We start from the raw sequence: 14,405 nt of genomic DNA, 5'->3' as shown, positions 1-14,405 counted from the left end.
TATAAGAATTAACAAAAAGTTACAATATATCGACCATCTTGACTTAACACATACCATAACTAATTCACCAAGATAGTAGAAAGAGTTTCACATCTGGGGTAAATACAAAAAGTATTTATACTATATAATTTAATAATCAAACTGCCAGCAGATGACTGATTGAGAAATCATTCTAAGACAAAAAGATAGAATCAGCATTACTTTAAGAGATTCCTGATGCATTGTTGAGCATGGATATTATTTTTGTTGATTTCTTCATCACTCTTCTTTGCTTCGATCTCATTCCTTGCAAGACATGTTCAGCCAAAGGGATCCCACTTTATTATCAAAACATAAAAAAGTAGAATTAAGTTTCGTTTTGGCCATTGATTTTGCACTGTTTTTCATCATTACCACTTTTGGATCATTTTGTTCTTTCTTGGTTAGGTTCTAATTTCTACATTAGAAAGATCATAAACCTCATAATTTGTGTTATTTGGAGGATTATTTTGGACTTCAAAATATGGCCACTATAATGCATGCTTTAAATACGTCTTGTGTAAAAATTCACTGCTCCTTTACCTGGGAAATTTGGTGTAAAATGTGGGAGAAATGGAAAGTTAGTTGGGTTATGAACAAGAGTATCAAGGATATTATCTGGCAATGGAATTTCCCCACTAAATGCCAGCTTATCAAGAACCTTTGGTCCTTGACCCTCCCCATGATTTGCTGGAGCATTTGGAAAGAAAGAAATAACAAAATATTTAGGGAAGCTAAGTGCAACTCTCAGGTGGTTTTTGAAAAAATTTGCAGGGCCATAAAAGAGAACATCAATATTCCTCACAAGAACAATAAGCAATGGTTTGTTACTGATATGAATGATATGGAAAAAGACATCGTTACTGAATGGAACCTAATACATAAAGTCTGCAGATCTGACAATAAGAATAGGAGAGATAATATTGTTTGGCGTTTTCCTGATCATGATTGGATAAAGGTGAATTTCGATGGGTCGGCTAAGGGCAACCCTGGGAAGTCTGGTGGTGGAGGAGTTATCAGAAATGCTCAAGGAGTCTGCATTGCAGCTTTTGCCTCTCCTTTTGGGGTCCAAAATAATCATGTGGTTGAAGCTCTGGCCATGCTAAAAAGCCTCCAGCTTGCTTAGGGATTCAAATTCAAAAAAATCTGGCTCGAAAGGGACTCCTTAAACATCATCCAAGCCCTCAAAGGTACAAGCTCTGTTTCTTGGAATATTACTAACTTAGTTAAAAGTGCTAAATATTTGTTAAATAACTATGTTAGTGTTAGCATAACTCATACTCTAAGAGAAGGTAATAAGGTAGCGGATCTCTTAGCTAATGAAGGGGTCAATTTAGAGAATGATGTTAAATACATTGGAGAAACTCATTGTAAAAGGGAGGTTAAAGAGCAATTATATTTTGATCGTATCAATGGGTCAAGTTAATATCATGATTATATTTGGGGGAACGATTTCCAAAGACAGATTTTGGGGGCGGATTAACTGCCAGTTAATGAGTGCTTTTTGGCATCATTTCCATGATCATATGCGTGAGGAAGATTATAATCATAATTGTTGGGTTTGTGCAGCCATAAACATAAGTTTCAAAACAACCAAAGAGTCTCTGTTCAGTAACTCCAGAATTTACAAGCATTTGGGGTTTCATCTGCGGTCTGTGAAGTATAGCTGCTGGTACTTCTACCTGGAGCTCAAAATGGGTGGTAATTTAAACAGGATCGAGCCCCCAGGTTGCGAAAATTGGAAGGGTGAACGAAAAGTCTGGAGAAGACTTCACAGATATGGCTTTACTGACTATATGGAAAAGCTTCACGGAAGCCAAAATTCTGTTTCTCATGGTTTTGCCAGAGGCTGGAGTAACAACAGAGTTACCCTGTTCGGGGAGATATGGCAAATTGATGAGAACCTGGTCGCCGAGGTCACGGGTCTACAGACTGAGGGCACCAAATTTTACAGAGATCGGAAGTATGCAGCTGAGGCGTTCAAAATCTTCACGAAATCGGAGGATGAGAAGGGCAAGCTTGTGAAGAAAGACAACATTTCCTACTACATTCCCCAGCAGGTAAAGCCCTTTTGGCAAAAAGTTTTAAGGGTTTTAATGGAGTATTTAACTGTTGACGGTAGATTTACAAAAATCTATAACTATCACTTTGCTATTTTGAACCACTTCCGTCATGGGGCCAAAATATCCCTACCGTTTTATTTAGCTTCCTCTCTGAATGAGAGTCTTGCTGACCACGCTAAAAAGCCTAACTCCTACCCTATAGCCCATCAGGGGCTTATATTGCTCATTTATGAACATCTGAAGGACAAGGCTAGGGCGACCAAAGATGACCTTCTGATCACGAATGCACATATCTTTGAGAGCGACAAAGATTCGGATTCGGAAGAGGAACAACCTAATGCTTCGACCCACCAAAAAAGGAGAGTTGACACAGATAATGTGGATACGGAGCTGCACTATGATGTGGAGGAGGAAAAGGGTAAGGATTCTGAAACGGATATGGAGTATGAAAAGGATGAGAACATTGGTGAAGAGGATGAAGGGGGTAACTCTGAAAACCCTCATTCTAACCCTATGGGCTCGGACAGCAGGAATGTTGCTCGGAATGCTAAGGAGGATGACAATCCCAACTCTGTGGGCACTGAACAGGGTAGGGATTCTGCGACCACCATCTTGAATACTACCCGTAACTGTACTCTGGAGTCCTTCAACTTCTAGAAATGGGTTGTTGACAACATTACTAGCATGCAAAGTAAACAGAGGGAGTTGGAAAACAAGATTAATAAGTTGATTAAGGACTTTGGGAAAAAGAATGATGAGATGGAAACCAGTGAAGCTAAAGAGGAAATCGAGATGGAGGATTGGCTGGAAAAAGATTTGATCAAAGGTGATTTGAAACACCTGGAGGATGTTATAAGAACCTTGAAAGAACAGATTGAAGAGGATAAAGACAACATTAACTCCCGGGTCGCCTGTATCGAGAAGGCCCTAAAAAACTTCATGAACCATAGCCTCTAGGTCCTCAAAGTCTCATCACAGAACATGAATGCTTTGGTGGACCATCTGGAAAGGAAAAATCAGGAAAAGAATCTGGTTGTCATTGATGATATTCCAACTTCCAGCACCACCCACCAGACTCCCAGGCGCAAAACAAGGCAGAACACTACTAGGATGGAGATCAATACGAAAGATAGCCAGCTGAGAGAGGAAAACAACGACCTGAGGGAAGCGGCCAAGGCGATGATGCTCTTGGCTCAAAATGTTGAGGAATCTATTAAAGTTTTCAATTAATTTGTAATGCTGGGTTTGGAGCCAACATCTTGTTGGCTTCTTGCTGTCTTTTTTCTTAGCTGCTGGTTTTTGTGCTGGTGTTTTGCAGTTGTTTTGTTTTGCCTCTTTAATGCTTATCTTTCGAATTGTAAAAGGGTTTCGGGTCCCCTAAAACCTGTTTTTACTTAATCAAAAACAGTTAGTTAATTCATCAGTTTGAAAAAATTATTCTTTTGGATATTCAAGAGCATTGCAACTTGCAAACAGAGGATAAGACGACTTCATAGTATGCAGCCTCCTATTACCTTGAAACAACTTATTGTTCCTAGCTCTCCAGATGCCCCACAAAATGTCAGTAGATAAAGCAAGCCAAAATTTACAATTATCCTTAGTCAATCCATTGATATGATCTAAGAAAGTTTCAAACTGTTCAAAAGAATCTTTCTAAGCCCATCACATCATCAAGGAACAAAGGCCTAATGATTTTAGACATAGAACACTAAAAAAAGATGAATGCATCTTTCTTTAACACTTATAAAGAACACACAAGCACAGAAAACAAAAATTTTCTATTAAGATAACCCAAGTAGTTTCTGAATACGTGTAGGCCAACTAATTTATTAAAAGAAAGGAACCATCTAAAGCAGGCTTGTTTTAGGTTCAATTTTTAGAAGAAAAATTAATTCCCTACTTGAGGTTAAGGTAAGGTATTGAAAAACACCTCGAGTACAAGATAACATATCATAAAAGCTTTTGGAGGAGATTTTTTTAAAGGAGGCCCATCCTTCCTTCAAATATTGTTCCATATCTCAGTGTTACTGAAGGAGAACTTGATCTATTTTGGGAAATTTCTAGTGTCTTGGTCCCCATAGAAAATGTTATTTGAGAGTCTGAATTCAAAAATTCAGTTCTAACATCATCCGAAGCTAGCACGAACCCATTTCTGAACAAGTCTCCAAAGACTTGTATCCTATGTTACCACAAGTTTCCAGGACGGGGACAGCACGGGACAGAAGGGGATGGCTATACAAAAGATAGGGAAAATTTAAAATATATAGGGAAATTTCAAATATTCATATGATAACATTGATAAGCCATTCATCGTATACATTATAGATCTTTAATACATAACATTTGTCTTAAATTGAGAGGTCACAGAAGAATTGAACAAATTAGCAAATGCCAAAAATTAATTGTTTTCATTATTCATTGTCAATATGCATGTGATTTTAAAAAATTGTATACAAATTGCAACAAAATTCCCAAAGGCTGTACTTTCTACTACAATATGAAAATACAAAAACAAAGTTTCATTTGATTTCCTCCTCATTTAGGGTGAATTGAGGTGTGGGGGCTTTTGGCATATGATGTCAGTTTTCTTTATCTAACATTTATTAAACAGCTGATGATGAGTACCAGTTCATGCACCAAACAAAATAAAATCAATTGTTTTGAGGCTTTATCAAATGAAAGGGAGAATTTTCAGCATGCTGTGAAAGTCCAAAGGATTATAGTAAATAAATATTTAGTCTTTGATTCTTCTTTTTTATTTTAGATATAATTCCAGGGTTTTATTATGGTGCCCCAGCCCAGCAGCTTCAAGCAAGTAAATACATGCTAAAACATACACTAAATACCTGCATAAACTGCTCCCAAAGGAGTTCAGCAGGCACCAACATAAGCAAACACATTAACAACTACATGAAGCAAACACATTAACAACTACATACAACCATTACTGAAAAGAAAGAAAAATTAAAACTTATGTATTAGGTTATCATAACTGCAGGGCCGACAAAGATCCCATCCAATCCACTGTACACATCAACACTGTTTAAGCTTTTAGTTTCTTTTTCCAAAAAAAGCCAAACACCTAGTGTTGCATGTTACTTGATTAAGGAGTCAGGGACAGGTATTGGCAGTGAGTAATAGGACAAGCACAAGGCAGGTCAGGTCATGTCAATCTCATTACTAAGTGGGATCTGATTACCTACAGCTACTCCGCTCTTCTCTGAACACGGATCATTTCAAAATATTACAGCAAAGGTGAAGGAATCAACTTTTTATCTTGAAAAGAAAGTTAAACTATTTATTGGTGAGGGTCAACACAACTATCTGTGTAGCTGATTGAATGCAGACATGTTATCTTTTTATGGGGACAGTCAGCTGTCCCCAGGATGGTTGGGGAACGTCACAGAGGTCCTTGTCTGTCTTGGGGACGGCTGGACCTCCCCTTTTGTTTTCTGGGACATCCCCAAGTTTCCAGGACATCCCTTGCTTTTTTCAAAAATTGGGGATGGTTCAGGGGCGTTCCCTAGGCATCCCTTTAGCCTTGGAAAGTTTCAGAAATGGGTGTGCCCCCAAAAAATGCCGGGGATGCGTTGGGTTTCCCTGCTTTTACCTTTTAAAAACTAGGCCTTGGTCAAGCAACTTTTTAAGAGACATAGAGGTTTGCCATTATAAGGTAAATTCCACCGTAAAGATACTAAATTCTGAATGCTGCCATAAATTCTGAATATAAATACATGCACTGTGAGAAGGTGTTTGACAGATTCCTAAGCTTTTAGATATTACAGAATACAGTGGACCTTGTTGCTTAATATAGAATTTTCTAAAGGAGTCAGGAGGATGCAGGCCTTTCTTGTTCCTTTTGTTTTTGGGAACAAAATTTACTAATATTTTAAATTATCAATACATCCAAGATTTATCTCCATTTCGGGTTTTTGTTGCAACCTTCTAGTCAACTTTATGAAACACCCAGGTCCACATATCACCAAGAGAAGGGGATAAAACAAAGGGGATTCATAGGATTTAACTATTCTTTTGAGGGCTACCACATTCCCACCGAATTTTATTAAAACAAGGAGAAACCGTCAAGCTCAGATCTACAAATTTCTAAGATTAGAGTTTGGATTTGGACGTATTGTGATACAACTGAAGTTTGATCATCACATTAGAAAAAGTTATTTTTCATCCTAATAAGAAAAAAAGGGAAGTTTCATTAGTAAACTGAAAATCAACCAACTTCAAACCATCAGGTAAAGAAATATCTTTAACACTGGGGCCAAAGGGTGAGTCTCTAAGAGATAGTGTATTGCTTCAATAACTATAACAAATAGAGAAGGAACTAGGGGACAGTCCCGTCTGATAGATCTCTGAAGGGCAAAGGGTTTAGAGATGGCTCTATTAACTTTGACATGTGCAAAGGCATCATGAAAGAGAGGTTCAGCTATCTGGCAGAAAATCTCTGTAAAATCCAAAGCTTTCATTCTTAATGTGCTAGAAGGCCATTCAATTTTGTAATAGGCTTTTTTAAAGTTAGGCAGTACTATACAATGCTCTTTCTAATATATTTTGCCCTTTCCATCACTTCCTAGCTCGGTGACTTCTCTAGAGAAGTTATCATTCCATGATGTCTTGGCAGGTTAAAAGATGTCATGAAGATGCGGAGAAGTTTGTTGAAGAGGGACCTTCTTTTCCAGATTTTCATTCCAAAGGAGAGGAATGATGTTGAGTAGCTGATTCTGGGAACATGAGTTATGAATCAGATGGGAAGCCTATGCATGAAGTAGATTCTGAAGATAAAAAGCCTTCCCAACAGATTTACTCCAGTTGGTGAGGTCAGAGTCTGTTTAAGATGATAACCAGCAGGCTCCTGGTGATGTGGGTATTCCTGATTCAGTTAAGTTTCAGCAGACTTTAGTAGACAGCTCCTCAGAGAATGAAAACATGGATGATGCATCTACTCCATTTCCAGATGTCTCTGTTAACATCTATCCTGAGAGGTGGTTTAGGAAGTGTATGGAGTTGGAACCAAATTTCTGGAGAATGAAATGCTGAAGTTACTCGAAGCAATTCATAAGAAGGAAGAAGCCAAGGAGAAAAAGAAGGGAGGATATCTCTTTTTGTTACTACTTTTGTTGGTTTTTAGTTTCTTGCTGTTTTGTGTAAATCTGCCAGATATGATGTACGTCTTGGTCATTTTGTTAGCTCTGCAGGAGCTGGTCTTACTGGTCTCACTACTATTGTTTGAACTTATGCTCTGTGGGAGCTTGTTTTGGTTATATTCTTATGAGCTACTTGTAATAGCTATATTTGTGCACTTTCCAACAATATTTCAAAAAAGTTCAAAATTTTATTTAAAAGCAAAATTCCAAGAAATCTGATGTAGAAAGAGAAGATACTATAACTTTACTGTTTCGACTTAGACACAGTATTTTGTCACTCTGAACTCCATGTTTGCCTTTTTGAATTCCATTTTATAAAACAGTGCACAAATGAATGTATGTCTGCATCCATGCATGTGTCTGACCAACCTTGAAAGATAGGATTCAATAAATAAGGGAAGCTTTGACTGCTCTAGTTCAGTACAAGATGGCTGCCAAGTTAATTTTTGAAACTTGAAGTTAGAAGCATCTGTATTTGATACCTTTTGTATTTGATTATGAGTAGAAATTTAATGTTCTTATCAAGTGGTCTCCACGCTCGATTTTCTTATAATTTTCCTGACTAGAATTTTGAAACATTACTTGATATCAAGCATGTTTTGTGCTCTTAGCTTTTGACTTGAAATTATCAAATACGCATTATGTTTTTTCCTTCAAACTTGTTTGTCTGTCAAATCCTCTAAGAGTATAAACTAAGCTCTCATCAATCTGTCAGGTTTCCAGATCTCTCATTTGTTGAGTGAAGTTCTGGTAACTTTATTGCATTTATCCTGTTCATTGTCAACTAAACTAATGCATGTGCGGTTCTTAAAACTAATAAGGATATTAAGCATTGGTTAGTTTTGTAAGTGTTTGTACACTTCTGAAGAAACTGCATATGTTTATTTTATTTGGAACAGAAGCTTTAGCAAGAATAGCAACTCTTATCTATTGGGTCCTGGTAAAAATGACTTTTGCATAGGAGTACTGGTAGCATGCTGGTTCTTATCTTTGATATTATATGGTTATCCTATTGACTGTTTAGTTTTTTAAGATATTAAGTTTTTTGATTTGAGCTGTGTAAATTTCCTTGAATTTGCTAACTTCTCTCTTTCTGCAGTAACAGAAGAGGAGTTAGAGAGACTAAGACGGGCTTTGAAAATTCTTTCTGAAGCAGAAAAACAGCTGAGGGTTTCAAATGACCAGACAACATGGCTGACAGCAGCTCTTCTCCAGTTTGGTTCTGGACGGTCTCTTCTGGTTCCCACATCTGCTGGTACCAGTGCCACACAAAGTCCTGCAGCTGTAAAAGAAAGGAATAATTATGGACTATTGTACAGTGGTTCATCATCCCGACAACTTTTAGGTAATAAAAAACTCATTGAACCATCCGTTGAGCGCTCGGATTCGATGGCAATGCCAAAGTCTGTGGTAGGGAATGGAAATGGCAGTCTGAATCAAGGACACATTGTGTTGTTTAATGATTCAAATAAAGGAATACCGGTGTCCAAGATCAAGTCACAGATTCATTCATTGTGTCATTCACCTGGGTCGGGTCATTATGGGAGGAGTTTTTCAGATGACATCAATGATAACAATGATTCAGCTCAACCAGAATTCAGCTGTATGAGCCCAAGTAAGTTGGATGAGCTTTGGAGGAGAACAATAGAAGAATGCCGCTCAAACACATTAAGGCAGTTGTGTACACAAGGAAAGTTAGTGTCAGTCTCTATAGGAAAAGGTAGGCATATCGTTTTCTCCAATAAGAGTCCATAGTTGTTTTTTCTATTCAAATAATGGATTTGCTCAGGAAATGTCCAAAACATTTTTTACTTAAAATATTGGGTTTTATAAACAATTGCCAGGATGATTTTAGGCATGAATTGGTGGGAATTTTAATCAGTTATCTTTTCTGGAATGAGAAGTGCAGTTTTGAAATAGTGATGTTTCATTTGGTCATCAATATTGTTTTGATTTAGTGATTATTGGTTTTTATTTTTTTTATTATTTGAACGGTGTCTGCACTGCTGTGAAATATATGCATCATACTTATGGTGCACACTAGTGTTGAAAAGTTTTTTTGTGCCATAAATTGTTTACATAAGGTTTTCATTGTTGTAGCCTTGTGTAACTGTTGAAGTGGTAATAAAAAAACTGGACTACCTATGCTGCACACATTGTGTTGAAGTTTGAACTGATAAGTGGCCACTTGTAGGTTTTGCAGTTGTTCAATTAGAATTCTGGAATCCAGATACAAAATCCCTGGCTGAAAGATATGTCAAGAGTATTGCAAGTTCAGTTTCACTCATTCTAGGCTGCAATGTGGAGATAAGAATTAACCTGGCATCTCTCACAGCTGAAATTGAGAATACTAAATCCAGAAAAAACTCAATTGAGCTGTCAAAGTCTTCAGCCAATGAACAGAGGGATGTCGTAATAAATAGTACAGCAGACCAGGAATGTGAGAGCACTGCCTTGAATTCTGATCATAGAACGGGATGTGGAGAAACATGTATGGAAGCTCACTCTGCAATAAGTAGAACTAAATCCTTTTCAGCAATTTCTGAAGGATACCATAAAGGATTACTGATGCCAGCAGAATGTGCTCAAGCAGATGAATTGCGAACTATTACTACAGGGGAAAACAGTGGTCCAGCTGTTGTGCATGGTGGAATAGAGGAAGATTCAAAAATAGGAAATAGTTCAATAACAGATGAACAGAGACTAGAGAGTGCTTGGTTGCAAGCAGTAGAAAAATGTGCTCCTGGCTTGAAGGATATTCTAAAGCCTGAGAAGAACCAAGTGCTCCCTCGAGATGTCATCGATCTTCAAAATGGATTTGTATCTTCTGGTGGTATCGGTACTGTGCCACTAGGAGTTGCATTACAGCAGAAAGAAGGGAGATCATGTCATGAGATGAGAACAGTGAAGTCAAATGGAGGTATTGACTTTCGGAAACTTCGATGTGCAAGGACTGATCACCAAGAGTGCCTATGTTCTAGTTCGTTTGATCAAGGTGCTTTTGTAACGAGTTTTGAAGAGGAAACCTTGTAAGTTCAGTTTTTTGAATGTCTTGTACCTTTGATGCCTTCAATTCTTCTGTAGCTCTAAATTCTCAAGTAATATGGCATGCTGATAGAAAATGTGTTTATTGATTTCTTCTCTGGAAAACTTTTATAATATTCTTCTCTTAATACGGTTTTTATCTAATTTACACAAACCAGGATTCTGTTTGGGTGTATGTTTTTGGGTATTGTATGCTGAAATGATGATTTTTTTGAGCTGGGTATGAGTTAGGTACACCTGTGCAAGAAAACAGATAAAAGTCATAAATATATACATATTGATATTTGCAGCCTAAAAACAGGAACTAAGTTATTAATGCTGCATATCATGTATATGCTAACAAATATTTGAAATTTAAAATTCATTATATTAATTCAGTATCAATTGGTCAAACTTGATTGTCATGATAAATATTCATTGTTCAATATTAAAATAAATTTATACAACAAAATTATACTAAATATAAATCCTAAATTGTATCGTATACTAAATATACCACAGACTCTAAATTTATGATTTATACCAAATTTGACTTTTCGTTAATAAATCTTAAATATATGTTATATCATAAACTGTTTCTCATTTTGTTATCATTTATAATATTTTTACAGGGTATATTATCAACTAAACTACCATAAATATGTGCACCTTGAGGTTATCGTTTATGTTTTTTCAAAATTGTAAGAATTTATAACCTGTAATAAAGTAAATTTGAATCCAGAATCATTTGTAAATTGATTTAAAACTTATTGTAAGGGATTTATCATATACGATATAAGTTTGAGCAGCAAGACTATCTGTTATGGGAAATGTAAGCATAAAATATTCCCTATTCGCTGTGACAGTATTGGGTTTAGGGCTGCAACTCCTTTGCTCTTTGTGTCAAAAGTTTGGGCTGTGAAGCAAACAAAATGCATTAAAAGTTAATGACTGTCGTTAGGGTTTCAAGTGCATGTTTTATGGTAAAAAAATCAAATAAAATGCATTAGATGTTTTGCCCACTGCTAGAATTGCTGTGGAAATGCCATGTCCAACCTCTGGAATCACCTGGGTGCATGTGTCAACGACTCAAAATGATTCTGATCCCAAAAGGCTGTACCCTCTCCAATTCTGTAAGTGTTTCGTACTTAAAATCTGATTCTGAGTCGAATCATGCGCAGATATGTGGGGGTTTTCCTGCCAATTTGGTAACGCAGATTCCATCAGTGCAAGTCTTTTCCAACATTCATGTTAGCTCTACCTTTTGTTTCTTATTTCTGATTCCATTAGCAATCTGTGCATAAGATTCTGTGTTAAGTGTTATTTTTGACCATTATATGATATAGTTAATAGGCTAAGTTGGTGGTTCTATCAATGGGTACAGGGTTTAGGTACATTGGTATGTCAAACTTTTTTTCTTGGGTATGGTATGATTGGGTGAGTGCGGGTATTTATACAAACATACAAAATATTAAAATTATAGACCATAGAAACAGTGATACTCATAATTGCCAATAAACTGAAGTCAACATTAGGTTCAATTTCTATTGAATCACAATGACTTATCAGAACATTGGGATTAGCATCCAAAACAATTCAGTCATACAGATAATTCACAGAAATAATGAACATTCGTGAACATTCTTATTGAGTTGCAGCAACAATTGTCACAGTAGTACAAGGAATACAATCATCATAGTCTTCTTTTTGTTTTACAATCTCCTTCAGAAATTTCAATACTCAAAACTAGATTTGCATTTTCTTAGCAAATAGTGATGGTGCTTAGCATCAGGGAGGTGGCACAAATTGACTTCATCAGGGAGGTGGCACAAATTGACTTCATCAGTCTTGTTGTGTTTGAAAGACTGTCTTGATGTAATTGGAAAAAAGCTATGTTATTCGGGGATGCGTCTATGGGCCTAAAAAGCCCATCCCCATCCCGGGGATGTCCCTGCTGCATCCCTGATCAGGCTCTTTTTGCAGGAAACATCCTGGGTTAATGAATTTAAGTACTTTTTTTTTTAATTTGTCGATCTTTTACTGAGTTGTTCAGTCCAAGTCAAAATTTGGTCTGCTAAGTGTTGCCACATAGTGAGTTTTAAAACTATGGTGCATACCTTCTTAATGTTCAGCCAAGGCGACATGTAAAGAGCCGTAGAATTATGCACTCTTTCAGGTTTATATATAATACAGATATCAGAATTTCTTTCCTGTTTCTATTCATGTCAATTGTGTCTTTTCATGTGAAATGCCTTTTCTATTCTTTCATTTTATGCAGAATGCTTTTGGCACACATTTGATGTTGCTTGCGAATTCTCTACAACTGTGGGTTCGCTGGGTGCTATACTTATTTCCTATGTCACAAGATTCGCCGAATTTCAAGCAAGAAATTCAAATTTCAGCAAACATTAAACTTCTATATAAAATTCGTTGGAATTCGCTTGGGATCCGTACGAAAAACATGGAGCATGTGTTTATTAATATATATTTTCGGAAATCATTTGTTTAGTGTTTTTGGAAAGTGTTTTAAAGGTTTTTGAGCTATTTTTCTTCTAAAACACTAATAATTGTCAATCTGAGCACACATTATCCATCATAGAAAGGTCACTGAAAAACATTAGCAACGATTTTGAGTGAGGCCACTGCTGAGAGTTGAGCACCATCAAGCTACATGCGTTGCGACTCCTATTCTTCCAACAGTTGAGTTGCGACCAAGTCGTCAGCCTCTGGGCGTGCAGATAGGCCGCGAATTTTATTTTACGGCTGTTTGTTTTTATTATTTCATTTAGGTTGTTTTTCATCTATAATATTTTATCAAACAATTATTGATGTATTTAAATTTTTTAATGATAGATGTTTACAACACTGTAATTGTCAAATATCATTTTATTTAAATTAAATTGCTATTTTAATATTTACATTATCATATTTAAAGAACATATATATAAGGCAAATTTAACGTCAATTTTTTTTCCAATTTTTTTCCCTTGCCGAACTTCATTCGAATTTTATTGTTGCCGAACTTGAACTCGAATTCGAACCTTGTGACTTAGCTTATTTCTGTATTTGGTACCTATCTACAGAATTTGTTTGAAGAACATCTATTTGACTTGAAACATGGATGACTGATAATTACCTGTCAACAATGTGAGATAACAGTAGTATATGATTTGCTTGCAGGAAATGCCAATTTTTGTAATAATGAATGTGTTAGCAGAAATAATCAACTTGGAGTCCCTCCCCCCCTGTTTTACATTTTAGGAGATACATACTGTTTTGTCTATTTGGCCAATGTTGTCATTATTGTGTATATTTCATGGTTTCTTTATGGCATTGCATTTGTCTAATTTTATTTCATATATTATCATTACATTGAATAATTTTTTTTTTCGTGTTTTGTGTCCATGCTACACTAAATAGGGCATATGGATCTGACTCAAATTCTAGTGGTATTCTTTGTTGGAAAGCACTCAAATATGATCAGGAAAAGGTTTTTGATCAGAATCTCTTCTAGCTCTCTCAATTGTCATTTAATGTTTTGGTGTTCATTTGAGTTGCTTTAATGAGCAGATGGTTCTAGCTGTTTACTGAAATCATGATTATATTTTTTGTTTTTGGGCAAATCAGCAAAGGAGACGACCTCGAAGGAAACCGGGCTTACTGTTTTGGGTTGTGCCCTGTGCTAAGGCTAAAAGGGGGCACCAGATACAGTAGTTTTAAATGGAATGGTCTGAGCAAGTTGGCAAGCAAATACCAGGGTAAGAAGGATAAACTATGTACACAATTTTGATCTCTAGATCACGATCTTTAGAATTTGTAAACTGACTTAAGATGCACAACAAACACAATTGTTTCACAGGCTAAGCCAATCAAATTGCTTGCAGCCTCTCTACTGTTTTCATGGGGATGGGTGCTATGGATGACATAGCTGCAATACAGCACCTTCATAAAATAAAATCTTTTAAACAATTGAAGCTTGTGCAATATCCTATGGATGGCAAATGCAAGATTAAGAAGTCACACATTATCTTAATTCAGGGACAAGTCCATGTGGATTGCAGTTGGATGCAATCTGAAATCCAACTAACTACATGGCTATGTAATTCTATTCCATCACAAGAAATGCCCTATTCTATGTTTTATA

General features: G+C 36.4%; 1 protein-coding gene across 4 annotated transcripts in view; it reads left to right on the top strand.

Annotated features, from left to right (window-relative positions):
- LOC131044832 (protein STICHEL) overlaps positions 1-14,405 on the top strand; it is a 41,907-nt gene extending 27,502 nt beyond the window's left edge. The window contains exons 3-7 of one of the 4 annotated variants that reach the window (XM_059218426.1): positions 8,337-8,957; positions 9,432-10,266; positions 13,682-13,751; positions 13,889-14,019; positions 14,146-14,405. In XM_059218426.1, coding sequence (XP_059074409.1) covers positions 8,337-8,957; positions 9,432-10,266; positions 13,682-13,751; positions 13,889-13,975 — 1,613 coding nt within the window. In that variant the 3' untranslated portion in view covers positions 13,976-14,019; positions 14,146-14,405. Of the gene's footprint in view, positions 1-8,336; positions 8,958-9,431; positions 10,267-13,681; positions 13,752-13,888 lie in introns of all 4 variants that reach the window. The other 3 variants (XM_059218425.1, XM_057978285.2, XM_057978276.2) reach the window with 3 other exon arrangements.

The sequence above is a fragment of the Cryptomeria japonica genome, chromosome 3 (genome assembly GCF_030272615.1).
Source record: "Cryptomeria japonica chromosome 3, Sugi_1.0, whole genome shotgun sequence".
Classification (NCBI taxonomy): Eukaryota; Viridiplantae; Streptophyta; class Pinopsida; order Cupressales; family Cupressaceae; genus Cryptomeria; species Cryptomeria japonica.
This window is presented reverse-complemented; position numbering and strand designations above follow the sequence as displayed.